At 32.3% G+C, this 16,239-nt stretch overlaps 1 protein-coding gene across 1 annotated transcript; it reads right to left on the reverse strand.

Annotated features, from left to right (window-relative positions):
- Window positions 1-1,360: 1,360 nt before the first annotated feature.
- LOC126706535 (40S ribosomal protein S4-3) lies at window positions 1,361-5,140 on the reverse strand. Its single transcript, XM_050406057.1, has 5 exons — window positions 4,979-5,140; window positions 3,295-3,372; window positions 2,993-3,173; window positions 2,310-2,407; window positions 1,361-2,030 (listed from the first exon to the last, which is right to left on the reverse strand). Exons 1-5 carry the CDS (start codon window positions 4,979-4,981, stop codon window positions 1,596-1,598), a joined length of 795 nt encoding a protein of 264 aa, XP_050262014.1. The 5' UTR covers window positions 4,982-5,140; the 3' UTR covers window positions 1,361-1,595.
- Window positions 5,141-16,239: the final 11,099 nt, after the last annotated feature.

Raw genomic sequence — 16,239 nt, forward strand, 5'->3', positions numbered from 1 at the left:
GATTAAATTAGAAGACTCAAGCCCAAAATTTCAATATGTGATAAATAATTAAATATAGGCTAGTGGTATGTTGCAAGATGGAAATCAAAATACTAAACAGCAATGGGTGCAACAAAATGCTTACAACACTAAGGGAAATTTGAGAAAAGTGGTGAGAGAGAGAGAGAGAGAGAGAGAGAGAGAGAGAAAACTCTTTTGTGCCACTATTTTCATCACAAGACCTCAAATGTTAATGCTGGTTTGTTGTTGAATAGATTTTGTTATGAAGTTAGGGTTTCAAGGCCAAAATGAGATTAATTGTGTTAGATCTGATGGAAGGTTTTCATAGTAAATCTAGGATGTTCTTAGGGAAAGGCTTATGGGTAATGGTTGAGGCCATGGTCCTCCGTGATGTTAAACTAATAATTATGGTCATATTTGCTTTATTCAAGTAAAAGGAAGGCTTGTCTTTTTATCATTATTAAGGGAAATGTTTGACTCAATGTGATTAGCTACCTTTTGGTCCTTCGGGAAGCTACTCTATGCAATAGAAACCAGCCAAGAACGCACAAAACATCTTTTATATGGGCCTTAAGTTTTGCAAGAAGCCCCAGCCCACTTTTACCAAAACCCACATTTTGGGCTCATAAAAATGGTCTATAAAAGTACTTATACGCTTCACACTATTTTTGGAATTGGGCTCATAAGAATGGTCCGTACTTAAAAGAAATAAATTGGAATTGGGCTCGCAACACTTTTTCTGAAAACGACCGTCAAGAATCCTCCCATCATTTTTGTTTCCCAATCATCAGATTCTAAATGCTGGGGCACTTTAAAACTCAGTAAAAACTTCTTGAAAAAAATTGCAATTCCTTTGAACATCTCAATCCAGAATTCTTGCAATTCTAATACCCACCTTTTAGGTAATCAAATGTTAATTCAAGCCTCTCCGACATTTATAATATTGTTAGAATTTGACTTTTCAGTATTTTTCTTTAAATCTATATATATGAAGTTAATTTAAAAAATGAATAGTATTTAATAACGTTCAAAAGTATTTGTCATTTAAAAATTCTGATAATGAGTTGGTTTGGAATCTTTGGATTACTTAAAAGACAATATAAATTAAAATTGCAAGATATCGAAGTAACATAAAAAAGTATGAGAGTTCTAATTCTATACTCTCAAAAATCTACTACTTGGTTATTTGAATTTTTTTACAACCAAACATCCATGTCCTTTCTAGCATATGCATTTCATCTATTGCATGCAAAAGTCTCTTTAAATAATATGAGTGGGTGAAGAAGTTTGCCTATAGCAATTAGTACAACTTCTCTGAATCTACACACAATCCTCATGCAACATAAGGATAAAACTCTGATTATCAAATATCAAATTGAACCTCACAATATTAACTCAAAAGAATTGAATACCCAATTCAGAGCTTCTACAGAAAACCAAGACAAACAAGCATCAAGATCTCATAACAACTATATTATTGTTACCAAGCATGAAACAGATAAAAAAAATGAACATAATTTAAGGAGCTAAAAGGTCAGAGCTACAAAAACAAATAACCATCAGATAAGTTTGAAGGTTATTTTCACCATGTTCATTTAAGCTGTGGCTGCCCCTTGAGCTGCAAGCCTCTTCTTGGCCTCTTCAATGATGGTTAGCTTTATTCCCTTGCCCTTAGGAAGGGAAACCCAAGGCTTTGTCCCCTTGCCAATAGTGTACACATTGCCCAAACGAGTAGCAAATTCATGCCCAGTAGCATCCTGGATGTGGACTGTCTCAAAGGTTCCCTTATGCTTCTCTCTGTTCTTGATTACTCCGACACGGCCTCTATTTCTTCCACCAGTCACCATGACTACATTCCCAACATCAAATTTGATGAAATCAGTGATCTTGCCACTCTCCAAGTCCAGCTTGATGGTGTCATTGGCCTTGATGAGAGGGTCTGGGTAGCGGATGGTTCGCCCATCATGGGTGTTGAGGTATGGGATGCCCTTTTGCCCAAACTGCACCGACCTGACTTTGCAGAGCTTAAACTGCAGAGAGACATTCAGTTGATCAGAATAATCCTAACAGGATCCATAATAACTCCAGCTTCAAAGGATCCATACAATATTGTGATACAAAATTGTGAAGCTAGGCAGATGATGTTACAACTTCATCTATTATGCACAATAAGATGATATATATTCACTAGGAATCATGTCACTCTCAATTTTTGAAGCCTCAGTTATAGATATACATTAATTTTTACAATGGAAAAAAAAAAGAAAAAAAAAAACTTGAGAATATATTCAAGAGACTGAAGATAATACCTTTGCCTCTTCGTCCCTGATTGAGTGAAGACGGAATCGACCCTTAGTGTCGTAAAGCAGACGGAAATTCTCATTAGTCTTGGGGATTGAAACAACATCTGTTAGAAGGAAAGCAGATTATAAGCATAACATTAAATTTCTAACCAATAACACCACAGAACTTAATTTTAAAACAGGGAACTTGCGGCAGTCATAAATACAAGGAAGCAACAAAAACTCTCAATGCCACAAAACTAATGAGCCACCCGCCAATCATATTGGCTAGGTCAGATAGTTCAGGAAAAAATGAGTGTGGAAGATTTAAATGACATTTTTTCCTAATGTAGTAGCAATACATAGTGTAAATAAAATTATATCATCAAGCAGATTGTGGTTATAGTAATTCAACATTTTCCTTTGCAGCACCCATCAATTAGTAAATTTGTAACTGCATCATATAGATGTGTTAAAAAAAAAAGAAAAAATAGGCATGTTTTTCAGTATGTCTCCAAAAAGGGCCCCCCACTACTCCAGCTAGCTAGTGAGCGTTTCTTTCAGTTGAGAAGATATAGATGATTACTGCATAGGTACAAATGAGCATTCTTCTCATGATGATTTAGTGTATTGCATTGGTACTAAAAACAAGTAAAGATAAAAAAAAAATAAGTCGATAATTTACAACAGGAAGATTAGGATGTGCATACCCATGAAACCTGAGGGATAGGTCTTATCTGTCCTGACTTTCCCATCAACCAGAACATGTCGTTGCATCAATATGGAAATGACCTCACGGTATGTGAGAGCATATTTCAATCTGTTTCGCAAGATAAGGATCAATGGCAGGCATTCCCTAGATTTGTGAGGTCCAGATGAAGGCTTGGGAGCCTAAACAAGAAAAATAAAATACATTGAACAAAAAGGAACCTGAATTCAACATATAAACTGAGAGATAAGACGAATACAAAAATCATTCCAGAGGCAACTAGGTACAGAAGTTTTGACTTACAAATGCACCACCAAGTTTGTCAAGCATCCAATGCTTAGGGGCATTGAGCCTCTTCAAGTGCTTCTTCAACCCTCTAGCCTGTTGTAGACACACAAAACATATTAATTTCAAAAACTTAAAACAAGCCAAATATTCTTGTATACTATACATAAATGGGTTAAATACAATTCATACACAAAGCAGAGCAATCCACCAAAAACTTTACATATCTCTCCTCATGGCCACATCATTTTTCTGAATTTATAGTCAGGCTACACAGGCTGGGCATATTTAAACCAAGGCAAATGGAAGAATCCAATCACCCTTAGGGCTTGTTATTAGCAAAGAGTGTTTCCCACTTACAATATAAAGTTGTTTTTCACATGCTTTCTCTCAGAGTTACATGATTTAAGTTTCAGTTGAAAATAAAATTTAGACATTTCACCTAATAGATTTGACAAAAGTTAAAATTCTCAAGAATAAGAATCACCACAAAGATAAAACATCAATTAAGGAAAAGAAGTTTCTTCCATCGAATAAAGAGCTGTGTTCACAATCAATGTTGACCTATTTCACTTTGTTTCCACTCTAGATTTTGAATCTAATGAAGGATATCCAATATTAAAATTTAAAGCTGGAGAATCACCTATGAAAAAAAAAAAAAAAAACGTAAGACACTATATATATGCTACTGCCATACAGGAATACGGATGGAAGCTTTCATCAAGCAACAGAGGTGGATTTTTATAAGTTTTCTTCAATCAAATTCAGAGGATGGTCCCTAGTCCCTACATGCTAAGTTTTCTAGCCCACATAAGCACTTAGTTGCACAAATCAGTTTTTCAAATACTTGACAGAGCTGACATCTAGCACTAACACAAACCAGGCATTCAATAGAGGGATCGGGATTGTGTGGGAACGAAGGAGAAAACAATTATCAATACAAACTTTATGGATTTTACAACATGCAATAAAATGTAGGTGCCCATCATGGGCCAGTTTTGAATAGTGGCAAACCATAAAATGCAGAGTTACATAAGAAGATCTCAGCCCTACCCAACTGAAGAAAATGATGGATGATGGGTTATCATAAAGCCTCTCTTTTCATCAAACATGGAGAGATGTCATTTTAATCAGCCTCTCCAAAACAAAATTGGAGGTAAAGTCACCTACCAATTAACTCTCTCAGACACCAGTGGGAGCTTTGTGCATTGGGTAGGGCTATCATATATGTATTCTAGACTTAGAAAAGATAATAGTTAAGCAAATCCCAACTTCCTAATCTCCACCAATTATGTAAATCAAACATATACCATACATTTTTGTAACAACCCCATGACAAAATCATCATTATATTTATTCTCAAACTTGTTTGTAGCTGTTTAATACATTTTTAGTTTATGAATCCACAGAAAAACCAAACAACCGTATAACTGTACTAAGAGATCAAAAAAACCATACACATAATCTACATATTCGAACACCCAAATCCTTGTTCTGACATATCTTCAACATTAAAAAGAACCCATTTGAAATAACCAAAACCCAAACGAATACAACCCTTAAAACCCATTTGGACAGTGAACAAAACACACAATATTCATTAGCCAATTTCATATCCTTAAAATAAATTTTATTAAAAAAAAAAACCAACAACAAACGATAATACAACAAACGATAATATCGAGAGAGAAGATGTACAAACCATTTTTGTTCGGGTGTGGTGTACAAGTAGAGCAAGTCTGTTGTCTCTCTAAGCTCTCTGCAAAGGCAGCAAGGTTTTGTGAACGAAGCTGCTTGTGAATATATATGGTTACAGAGAAGGAACCCTAATGGGTGCCATGGTTTTATGTTTTTTGGGCTGAGTATTCGGGTCGGTGTGGGCTGGAGTAGGGTCTACAATGGGCTCATATCTGCAATCTGTTCTACCCATAGAAAAGGCCCAGTTAACTGCATGGCACATAAGTGAAAAAATAAGATTTAAAATAAAAAATAAAAAATTTAGCCACTACATTTTAGGGTGACAATTAATTTGGTACCTGGATTTTAGTAAATATTAATTTGATCTTTACTGTTAACCTGCAAATGGAAAATTTTCACATGACTAATGAATTACACAATTGATAATTGATATACTTGAAGCTCACGTGGCTTACAAAATATAGAAAAAAAAAAATTTAAGAACTTATTCTACATTCTTTTTTTTTTTTTCATTTTCTTGGAAATAAAACACATAGTACACTCAAAAAAAAAAAAAAAAAAAAAAAAAAAAAACAAACAAACAAACAATCAATTTCTAATTTCATCGAATCTTCACCTGCAAATTAGATAAGTATTTCAACCACAACCTCTAAAATTCATTTATCTCTATATATTAAGAAGATTTGGAAAGTTAGTTATTACTTTTTTGAGTTATCAAAATATTCCAATTTAATTAGATAGTCTTACTCTTAAAAAAAATAAAAATAAAAAAGTTTCTCGAAAAATAAATACTCTTAAAAAAAATTTTAAAAAAAGAGAGGATAGAACTGTAATTCAACAACATTTTTAAGCAAAAAACTATATCACAAAAACCTCCCACTCCACGCACACAACCAAAAGTGTAATTAAAGAGTGTGTGTATTTAGTAGTTTGAAAAAAAAAAAAAAAAAAAAAAAAAAAAACCACCTTACTCTATTTCTCAAAAAAGAAATTAAAAAAAAAAACCACCCTACTCACACAATCAACAACAATTTCCTCTCAATAACTTCCAACTAAATGAATACTTTCCAAGTAACCCAGTAACAGTGGTTACAAACTTCTCCTACTTAAGCATCTTTTTTGCTCTAAAAAATTTAATAAAAATATATATTCATGCATGGTATTTCTTTTTTTTCATTTGAATTCTAACGAAGTCTTTCCATGTCTAAATCATTTTAGTTCTAGTTAAAGTTATTTTTATTAAAAATAATAATAAAGAAAAAGATTAACAATTATCTTTATTCAGGTTTTTTAAGGATATTTTTAAACTTTTTTTTTCCTCTCAGTTAGTGAGTTGATGGTAGGAACCAAATTAATAGCAAGTTGAAAATAATACGGACTAAATTGATTGTATTCCCAAAATGTAGGGAACCTGTGGGGGAGTGAACCTAAATCCAAGGAGTGGACCCGGCCTGGAGTCTAACAAGAGATAAAAGGGACTTCTGATAGGAAGACCATTTAGGCCTATAGCTGAAGTAATCTACTATACCCATCCTTCCCGAAGACCATCTAGGCACACTACCATGGTAATTCGCGGAACCATTCTTTCCTGAGAACATGGATACTAGCCGAGGAGCGACCTTCCTCTTAAGCCGGGGCCATCCTTTGCTCACCTTTCTCCCAATGAACAAATCGAAGAAAATGTGAAGCTCAACGTAACATCTTTGCATTAATGAGCTTCTCCCACTTAATGTCAGTCTCATTAAATATTTAATAACTGGCCTGAACAATGAAAACACCCCAAAAGTCCTTCTTCATGATCAAGAAATGGCAGCGCAAGGGGCTTATAGGACAAGTACCCCTCAAATCCAACTAAGAGCTAGACAACTGGAGAATGAAGAGATATGGCTATAAAAGAAGAAGGGAAGAGTAATAGGAAAGGGGATCCATTAAAAAAAAGGACATAAGCAAGAACAATAAAGAGAAAGAGAGTTAGAGCTTTTTTACTTATATTCAACCCTCAGAATCCCTCTTTGTATCACGAGAACACTCCTTTTCATATATATATAAACGCATGATATAGTTTCCTTTTCCCTTTAGCTATCTGTTTAATTTTTCCATTGTGGATTCATATCTCTAATTTTTTTAGAAATTAGTTGTGTTGATTAAGAACTTTTGTTCAAAATCCCTTTCTAAAGTTTTTGACCCCCACATAACCAAAATAGTATTTTTGTCTTTTTTTTTTTTTCTTTTATCTTTTTAATCCCATATAACTTCTTACCTGTCAATGGTAAATATCAAATTATAAAGAAAATAAAAAGAATGATATTTTAGTATGAATTACTAAAGAGAAGTACTACTTAAAATTTTATTCTGGAAAAAATCCATTTTTCATCCGCTTACTTTTCCCAAAAATCATTTCAGTTTTTAAAGTTTGAAGTTTGTTATTTTAGTCAACTTTGCTAACTCACTCAAATCAATACCTCTGTCCATTGTCAAGTGCTTCGTTAAGCAATAACAATAGAGAGAAAGAGAGTTAGAGCCTTTTACTCATAGTCAACCCTCATAATCCCTCTTATTATTTAAATAAATTTTTGTTAATTTTAATAATAATAAAAATTAAAAAGAAAAAAAATCAGAATATAGTTATCCAAAATTGTTTCATTGCTTATTTTTGAAAAGTGGTTATATAAAATTGAAAAAAAAAATAGATTATTATGCTAAAACAAATATGAATTTTAACATAAGCTGATGTGAATGGTCTAAGTATTTCATAGTGAGACCTACAATGGAGGTCAAAATCAATTGCACCAGCAATAGATGACATGTGGTCGAGTAATTAATACTGCAAACAATAGTTTTTACAATAAAATTCACACTTATTGAGTGTCTTATTCAAAAATACCCACATATGAGAATCAGTAATACTTTGCCAACTCAACAAGGGCAACTAGGAAAGCACACTAAAACTTTAATTTGTGCTAATCATGAAATTATGTGGTAATATAGTAAATTTTATCAAAAGAGCAAAAAAATTGAGATAATTGCCAAATTGAAAATTACTATCTTTAAGAGACGTTCCAAAACAAATGGTACCTTATTCTAACTTTTAGATTAAAAGTTATAAAGAAAACAAACATTATTAAAACGGTAAAAATGAGGATTTTGGGGCCTAGACAAAGGAATTGCCTGAAAAGTAATGTGCCTCATCACCAAAGGCAATGACTCTTGCTCCCATCCTCAGTTCTCTTCATGTCACTAAATTTCATGAAATTTCATGGATGTCACTCTGAAGATCCTTGCTACATGGATTTCTTGCGAGTTGACTTTTGACGCTCCATCTAATTAAGAAGGCATACATTGTTTGTTCCACATCACCGAATCAAACAAGTCAAAAAGCAGAGGTACAATTGAAGTTGGTTTAACTCTCTTGCAAACCAATAAGATTGGGTTTTGCGCAAAAATGTACAAATTAAGTAATAAAATAATGATGTATAAAATTGTAAGGTTTCAAAAGTTTATGTTGGTGTGGCACAATAGTATGAGGTCAACAAAAGTTTTTTGGTTTAGTCAATCCGGTGGGCAAAACTCATCGTTTCATCACTTGTTTTATTTGGGCTTAAAAGAAAAAGAGAACCCACACTTGTTATGGTTCCCCAAACGTCCAAAACTCATCGTTTTCATGGGAAAGAAAAGCATTTTAGATGTGGGCAAAGTGCAAGAAATATCTTGTTTTTCTAACAGACTCGACAGAGAGAGAGACTTAAGTTGAGTACGTGTGCAGTGCCGGTGTAATTCGTATATATTTGGTGAGATAAGGCTCAGAGACAACGGGCTATAGGTTTGTGGGGGGAGAGGATTGTGTGGTTTAAAGGATGGGAAGAGGCTTTGGTGGAGATTGTGGGTGGGTGTGGGTTTCTTCGAAGTTGAGAGAGAGAAGTAGAGGACCAAATAAAAAATATTGCTGGTTTGTGGCTTGGCATTCTCAACTCATCGCAATACATGTATCTCTCTCTCTAAAGTTCTACTCTATTTTTTTTTAAAGACTGATTTATCACTCTTTTTAGTTTTGTTGCTTCAACTTTGCCTAAATATTTGATGAAGAAATATGGAATGGTTTTTGAATTTTTATTTTTATGCATGCATGTTATTAAGGTCAACTTTGATTTCTGATAGTGTTTGCTTTAGAATTTGGGATGTAGAGAACCAATGGTATATATTCATCATTCTTTGTTTTCCCCTTCTTCTATTAATCTGAAGCTTATAACAAATTAATTTATTTTTTAATAATATTTTAAAAATGAATGAGTTTTGGTATTCTATATCTCTCTATATTTTTCTTTGGTTTAATTGTTTTCAAACTAGTGAATCTTTTCTTTTAAAACAAATAACAAATACTTTGTATTGTCATTTCATATATATATATATATATATATACACACACACACACACATATATATATATATATATATATATTATTTGGTATGACAGCTAGCTAATGTTGGAAATATTTTAGTGAATAAACAAGTTTTGATACAAAAAATAATATCCCAAATAATTAGCAAGAACATAAAATAAAAAGGAGTTTAGAACAATCTCACAATGCTATAGAATCACGCTGTGAAAGCGTTGTCCTTAAAGGTTGATTCATGCCACCCAAAGTAAAACTTAGTGCGATTGGTTCTCTTGGCCAAACAACCCCCCAGGATTAGACTATAGCGTTGACCTTTGTGATGTACGTACTTCCACTCACAAAAGGTTTAAGAACAACCCTCTATTGACTTTCCTTATAACAAATATTCTTGTAGAAAAAATATGTGGGAGAGGAAGATAGTAGACATGTGTATATCTAAAAATATAGAGTAGTAAAAAGACCCTTTAGAAAGTGTGTTATGTTGAGTATTATATAGGCTACTTATGAAGATAATAGTCTATAGTTATTGGTTACTAATAACCCTTAAAAGCCCAACGGCTATATTATCAATTATTGCCTAACGACTATTTTTCTCATAATTGCCCAACGGCTATTTTACTCATAAATTTCCAACGGCTAGAAAATAAATAAGAACAAAAGTGTTACTCATAAATTTCCAACGGCTAGAAAATAAATAAGAATAAAAATGTTTGGAACACACATCACACCAACAGCTAAAGGATCTCAGTCTAATTGGAGTTAGCCTGCTTAATTAGGAATTTTTGTTCATTTTGTGAGAATAGTAAGAGAAATATGCATATTTTACTCACTTATAGAAGTCAGTTAACCTCATCGTGTTTGTTATTTTGCTGAATTGTTCTCAGAGATTATTGATTTTCGACAGTTGTTAATGAGTAGTCCATACAAACTCCATTGTTTGAGTCTTTGAAAATTATCTATATGTGTGATTTGTGTATGATAGTTTTCTGCTGTGTGTAAGTTCTATAAATAGCTTTCTAGAACTGTTATTGTATTATTGGTGTTAAATTGTTGTATATATAATTTGTGGGATTAGTCCTTGTTATGACCTTGATTTGGCCAAACTTTGGATGTATGTGTATTTCTTGGTTTGTCTTAAATGCAATTATTCTGATTCATGAATTTTTTTTTTTTTAAATGTCAAACCAGTAGCATTCTTTGTGAAATAGACAATGCATATGGAGAATGGTGATTTAATATATCATTAAAACTACCTATGACACAATAGAAACATTTGATTTCTACCAAGTTTTACAAAAACTGGTTGAGTAGACAAGTTGTCAAATATATTTTGTACATTTTAGTTGCCAAGCACAATATTTAAAACTAAGAATTTTTTTTTCTTTCTCTTCTCATTGGTTTTATCTAAATAATTAATTATTGAAGCCTTTTAAAGAGGTATACTTCATAGTCTCACATTTGGTTTAGGTTTATGGAAATAATACAATTTACTGTGTTAATTGTCTATTGGGTTTGCTTGCTTCCCCCCCCCCCCCCCTTTTTTTTTCAATTGAAGCTCTATTTCTATAAAAATAAAAAATAGGAGTTCTTTTGTTACATTTTTTAGGGCGATGCATTATGTGAGTTATTGTTTTCTTAAAAACTGGAATAAATTGTTGTTTGGAGTGTTGGGAATATGTGCGGAATTGATGAAAAGGGCTTTATGATTTCGTGATGTTTCAAATCGTTGTGTTCCTATTTTTGAGTTTATGAATTTGAAGTGGGGTGTTGTAACTTGTTATTTGTGTTCTGCCATTAAGCCTCCTAAAACCACATTGTTTTGCTATTTTGTATTCTAAATGTAATTTTTGGATGGATTAGCTGCTAGATTTTAATGAATGTTGATGGAAGGCACACATTGATTTTGTCCGAATACTTGATGGTGTAAATTTCAATTTATCAATCAACGAATGCAATTTAGAAATATAAAAGAGCCCAAGCTTGAAAAGTGGAATAATTTCTTAACCTATAGATTTTTATTATTTTATGTTAGTTAAAATTAATAATTTCTGTTCGTGTTACCTCTTAGTTGTCATTTTTTTATAAGTACAAATCAGATAACAAAAAAATGAAAGACTGATAATTCTATTTTTATTATAATGTATCTCCATGCAAGATTGCACCGCTAGTTGCCTCCACAGAAAACATGATTGATATCATAAATTAATGATAAATCTGCCTTTAGATAGAATTTAAAAAATAAATCTTTACTGAAAATTGAATGTGTATTACCCATTGTTATTAATACCGTTTTGGACCCCGTTTCGGTTTGTCCAGTGGAATGGAATATTTCGGTACCGGCCGATTTCGGCGTACCGTTTCAGGGTGTTTTGGAGTTCTTAAAAAATAATTTATATATATTCTTGTAGAACATAAAATTGTCAATTCTAATAAATAAATAACTAAATATCAAATAATACAAATCATTTAGTTTTAACTCTTAAGTCTTAAACATCAATAACTTGAAATATAACATCAATTTAACATCACACAATAAGAAGATTACAAGACAATAACTAAATATCAAATAATACAAGATTTACTCCTCCTCCTCATCATTATCCATGAGAGAAGGATCAAATTCATCATCAAAAGAACTCCCAAATATAATTAAAAAAAAAAAAAAAAAAAGTTAATAATAGGCCAAATCCGGTACCGGCCGAAATTTGCATCTCGGCCGGAATTGGCCGGAATTGTCCGGAATGACCGGAATGGACCGAAACGGCCCGAAATTTGACCCGAGGTGGAACGTGGGGTATTCCGGTACCGGTTTGTATACTGGTACGAGAAATTTCGGCCGTTCCGGCCGGAATGGAACGGAATTAATAACAATGGTATTACCACTAATAAATGTACCGAATAAGTTAACTTCCCAATTTGAAACCACGAAAGAATTTGTGCATAAATCAAGTAATATGCTGGATTTAAACATTGAACAGATGTTGAACTAGACCATTGCATTTTTGGTTCCTAGAAAAATACCAAATAATAAAGCTACTCATCCCTTTTTTAAATTAACTTGGTGACTATGATAATAGCTCCATCTCATTCAATCAAGTATTTTGTTTTTTCATTCTCAAAAAAAAAAAAAATATTTTGTTTTTAGAGCTACTTAAAATATGGCTCAATTTGATATTCATAGGATGTTCACACACTCTCGTGATGTTTCGCAATGCAAACCTGGATAAAAAGTAAAGAGATCTTAATAAATACATACCTTCTCCTAGACCTAACAGGTGATGGTGAAAAGTTACGTTTTCTCGATTGCAACTTCCTTTTAGAATTGTTTGAGTTGTCATTATTAATAGGTTAATGTTTATTTTACATTATTTATATAAAATATAGTGTATAATAAATGGACTGATGTTGATGTTTTGTAAAAATGGATATGTAAAATAAAAAAGTAGTTTTTATTTTTTATGCAAAATAGATGATAAATTTGCATGTGGATGCTCTTAGTCCACTTCCTCACTCCAGGGGCTTAGATCTAGGGTTTAGCTATTAATGGAGAGAAAAAAAATCCCTACTCTCCTCTAGTCCTCTTGCTCCCTGTAAAGAAATATCTATACTCCCACACTCTTTCCTCTCCTCCCACTCTCTAGTTTCCATGGATGATGGCCAAGCTTTTTGCTGATATTGTTGCTAGTCATTTTCGTTATCTGACAATTCAAAAGCTTTATGATTACATAATCGTATGGTGCATAAAAATTTCCATTACCAATGTAACATTTGTTACAACGTGTTCTGTACTGATGCAATCCTTCAAGTGCACAAACAAGACTCTCATGCACCTCCACCTCCAGCCTAGCAACAACAAGACCGAGCAGGCCAACCACAAGGTAACATCATAATATACATATATATATATATATATATATATATATATATATATATATATATAATATTCTTATTTATTTGTGATGTGTTTATGTCATCCTTTTGTACTCTTCAACCCACATGAAAATTCATTTGTTCATCAAGTTAAAAATCGTTGTAATAATAACTTAAAAGTAGCAAACTATCGCATTTACAATAATTAGTTGCAATAACTTAAAATTATTGGTATTACATTCAGGGTTCGTTTGGATACAGCTGAAAACTGAAAACTGAAAACACTGTAGTAAAATAATTTTTAAATGTGTGAATAATACCGTGGGACCCATTTTTAATGAAAAAGTTGCTGAAAGTGAAGTTTGTGAGACCCATGAACAGTGCACACCCATGAACAGTGCACTCGTGCATTGTTCATGGGAGAAAAGTCAAAAGTTCCGGCTTAAAAAAAAAAAAAAAAAAAAAAAAAAAAAAAAAAAAAAAAAAAAAGAGGATGAAACGCGTTTTGCGTCTAGACGTGGACGCAAACGCAGTACCAAAACGGGTACTAAGAAAATTTGTTGCAATAACTTAAAATAAAGATATTGTTACAATAACTTGATACCAATTACTTTTACAATCTATTACAACAAATTTCAAAGTGATACTTTATTGCAATAATGGCATCATTGTAATAATTTTATATCAATTACTTTTCAATATATTGCAATAACAAATATGAAACGAATACGTCATTACAATAACTTAATATTAATTACTTTATAATCTATTGCAATGACAAATATAAAACATTATTTATTACAACAAATACATCGTTGCAATAAATTGTTTTTTGCAACAATATATATATAACATTGCAACAAAGTAATTAAAAAGAGAAATATATCATTAATCACATTTTGTAACGAGGACCAAAATGCCATATATATAATGATTCTACCAAAAAGCTAATTAAGTTTAAGCTAGTGAAGAAGCAAATAGCTTATACTTATAATGTTTATATAAAAAAAAAATAGCTATCTTATATTAGCACTATTTTATTCTAATATTGTTATATCAAATAAATTGTTATTTCTCTAAACCTTTGATATATAAATGAGAATGGTGAAATTTCTTTGTTGAGTTGAAGGTCTAATTGAACATCGATGTTGATAGGACTAAAACACATTTTCCTAATCAATTCTAAACATACATTACATAAGACTTGTTATGTTATGTACGTTTAACCCCACTTGCTCCGTAATTGTTAATGGAGAGGAAAAAAAAATTCCCTACTCTCCTCTTGCTCCCTAAAGTCCAGCAAAGAAAAATCTTCTCCCACTCTCTTTCCTCTACTCCCACTCCTAAGTTTCACCATGAATGATGATTGAGTTGTTTGCTGCAATTGTCACCAATCTTTTAACAACGCAAGAGCTTTAAATGAACATAACAATGTTGTGCACAAACGTTTCCACTACGAATGTAACATTTGTACTAATATGTTCCTTACTAATGCTATCCTTCAAGTGCACAAGCAAGATTCTCACGCACCTCCACCTCCACCTCCAGCCTAGCAACAACAAGACCAAGGCCAACCACAAGGTAACATCATAATTTTCTTATTTGAATTTTCTTTCCATGTTTTTTTTTTTTTTTTTTTTTTTTTTTTTTTTCACTCGCATGAGTAAGCAAACTTATTTTTAAACATATTTGTTCTATATTTCTCTTTGTTGTGATCCTTCTCCCCCAACCCTAGTTAATCCAGCCCTAGATCCACAACAAGTGAACCCATAAGAAGCAGAAGAAGAAGACGGTCAATAGGTAGTGAGATATATATATATATATATATATATATATATATATATATATATAATATTCTTATTTATTTGTGATGTGTTTGTTGTAATAATAACTTAAAATAAAATTATTGTTACAATAACTTGATACCAATTATTTTTACAATCCATTACAACAAAAATTTCAAAGTGATACTTTATTGCAATGAAGACATCATTGTAATCATTTTATATCATTTATTTTTCAATCTATTGCAATAGCAAACATGAAACGAATACATCATTGCAATAACTTAATATTAATTATTTTATAATCTATTGTAATGACAAATATAAAACATTATTTATTACAACAAATACATCGTTGCAATAAATTGTTTTTTATAACAACATATATATCATTGCAACAAAGTAATTAGAAAGAGAAATATATCATTAATGTATGACTCAAAAAGAGAGAAATATATCATTAATTTAAAATAAATAAGACTCAAGAGAAGAAAAGTAGTAATGAGAATTATTGAATTAGTCAACAAAATTAAATAAATTAAAATTTATATAATCCAATGCTAAAACATAGATAAAAGTGCAAAGTCTATACGATTATAGTTTAGAGCAAATGTCTAACCTTTGGAAGAGAGTTGGTCATTCCTAAACTAGGCACAACCCACATAGGTGGTGTTATGCTAGAACGAGATTGGCCTAAAGAGCATGGTTGGATACTTCCATCTAGCATGTTGTAGATGCTCAAATCTCTCACTCTTCCACTAGGTACCACACTATCCATAAAGTAAATGCAATTAGGATTGCAACCCAAGAAATCAAATGCCTCAACAGATATGGAAGGGTTATGTAGTTGCTATGGAACGTGTTCCTTCCCCTCTAGAACTTGATCCATGGAGTACTGCCTAACAACCGCCACCAAACATTGTCTAGCCCTTGCTTGATTTCCTACCAATTCCTCTACTCGTCCCTGCGTGGGATATTTGACCTTCAGATGCAAGGTAGACGATATTGCCCCTATAGCATGAAGCCAAGGCCTTGCTAGAATAGCAGTATAAGAAGAATAGGCTTCCACCACGATGAAGTTGACTTCTACCTCTTCGTCCCCATGTTGCACAGGTAGTCAGATCATCCCACAGGGGATTACCATTCTTCCATTAAAGCCGACCAATGACAGATCATATTTCTACAAGTCTTTGGGCTTAAGCTTTAATCTCCTATACA

Source organism: Quercus robur, chromosome 11 (assembly GCF_932294415.1).
Source record: "Quercus robur chromosome 11, dhQueRobu3.1, whole genome shotgun sequence".
In the NCBI taxonomy this organism is placed as follows: Eukaryota; Viridiplantae; Streptophyta; class Magnoliopsida; order Fagales; family Fagaceae; genus Quercus; species Quercus robur.

Excerpts from the sequence above, each read along its gene's own strand:
- LOC126706535 (XM_050406057.1), bottom strand. Across the intron at positions 3,174-3,294 it reads ACAAACTTGGTGGTGCATTT|GCTCCCAAGCCTTCATCTGG; the intron begins GTAAGTCAAAAC and ends TTTCTTGTTTAG. Across the intron at positions 2,408-2,992 it reads CTATCCCTCAGGTTTCATGG|ATGTTGTTTCAATCCCCAAG; the intron begins GTATGCACATCC and ends TCCTTCTAACAG.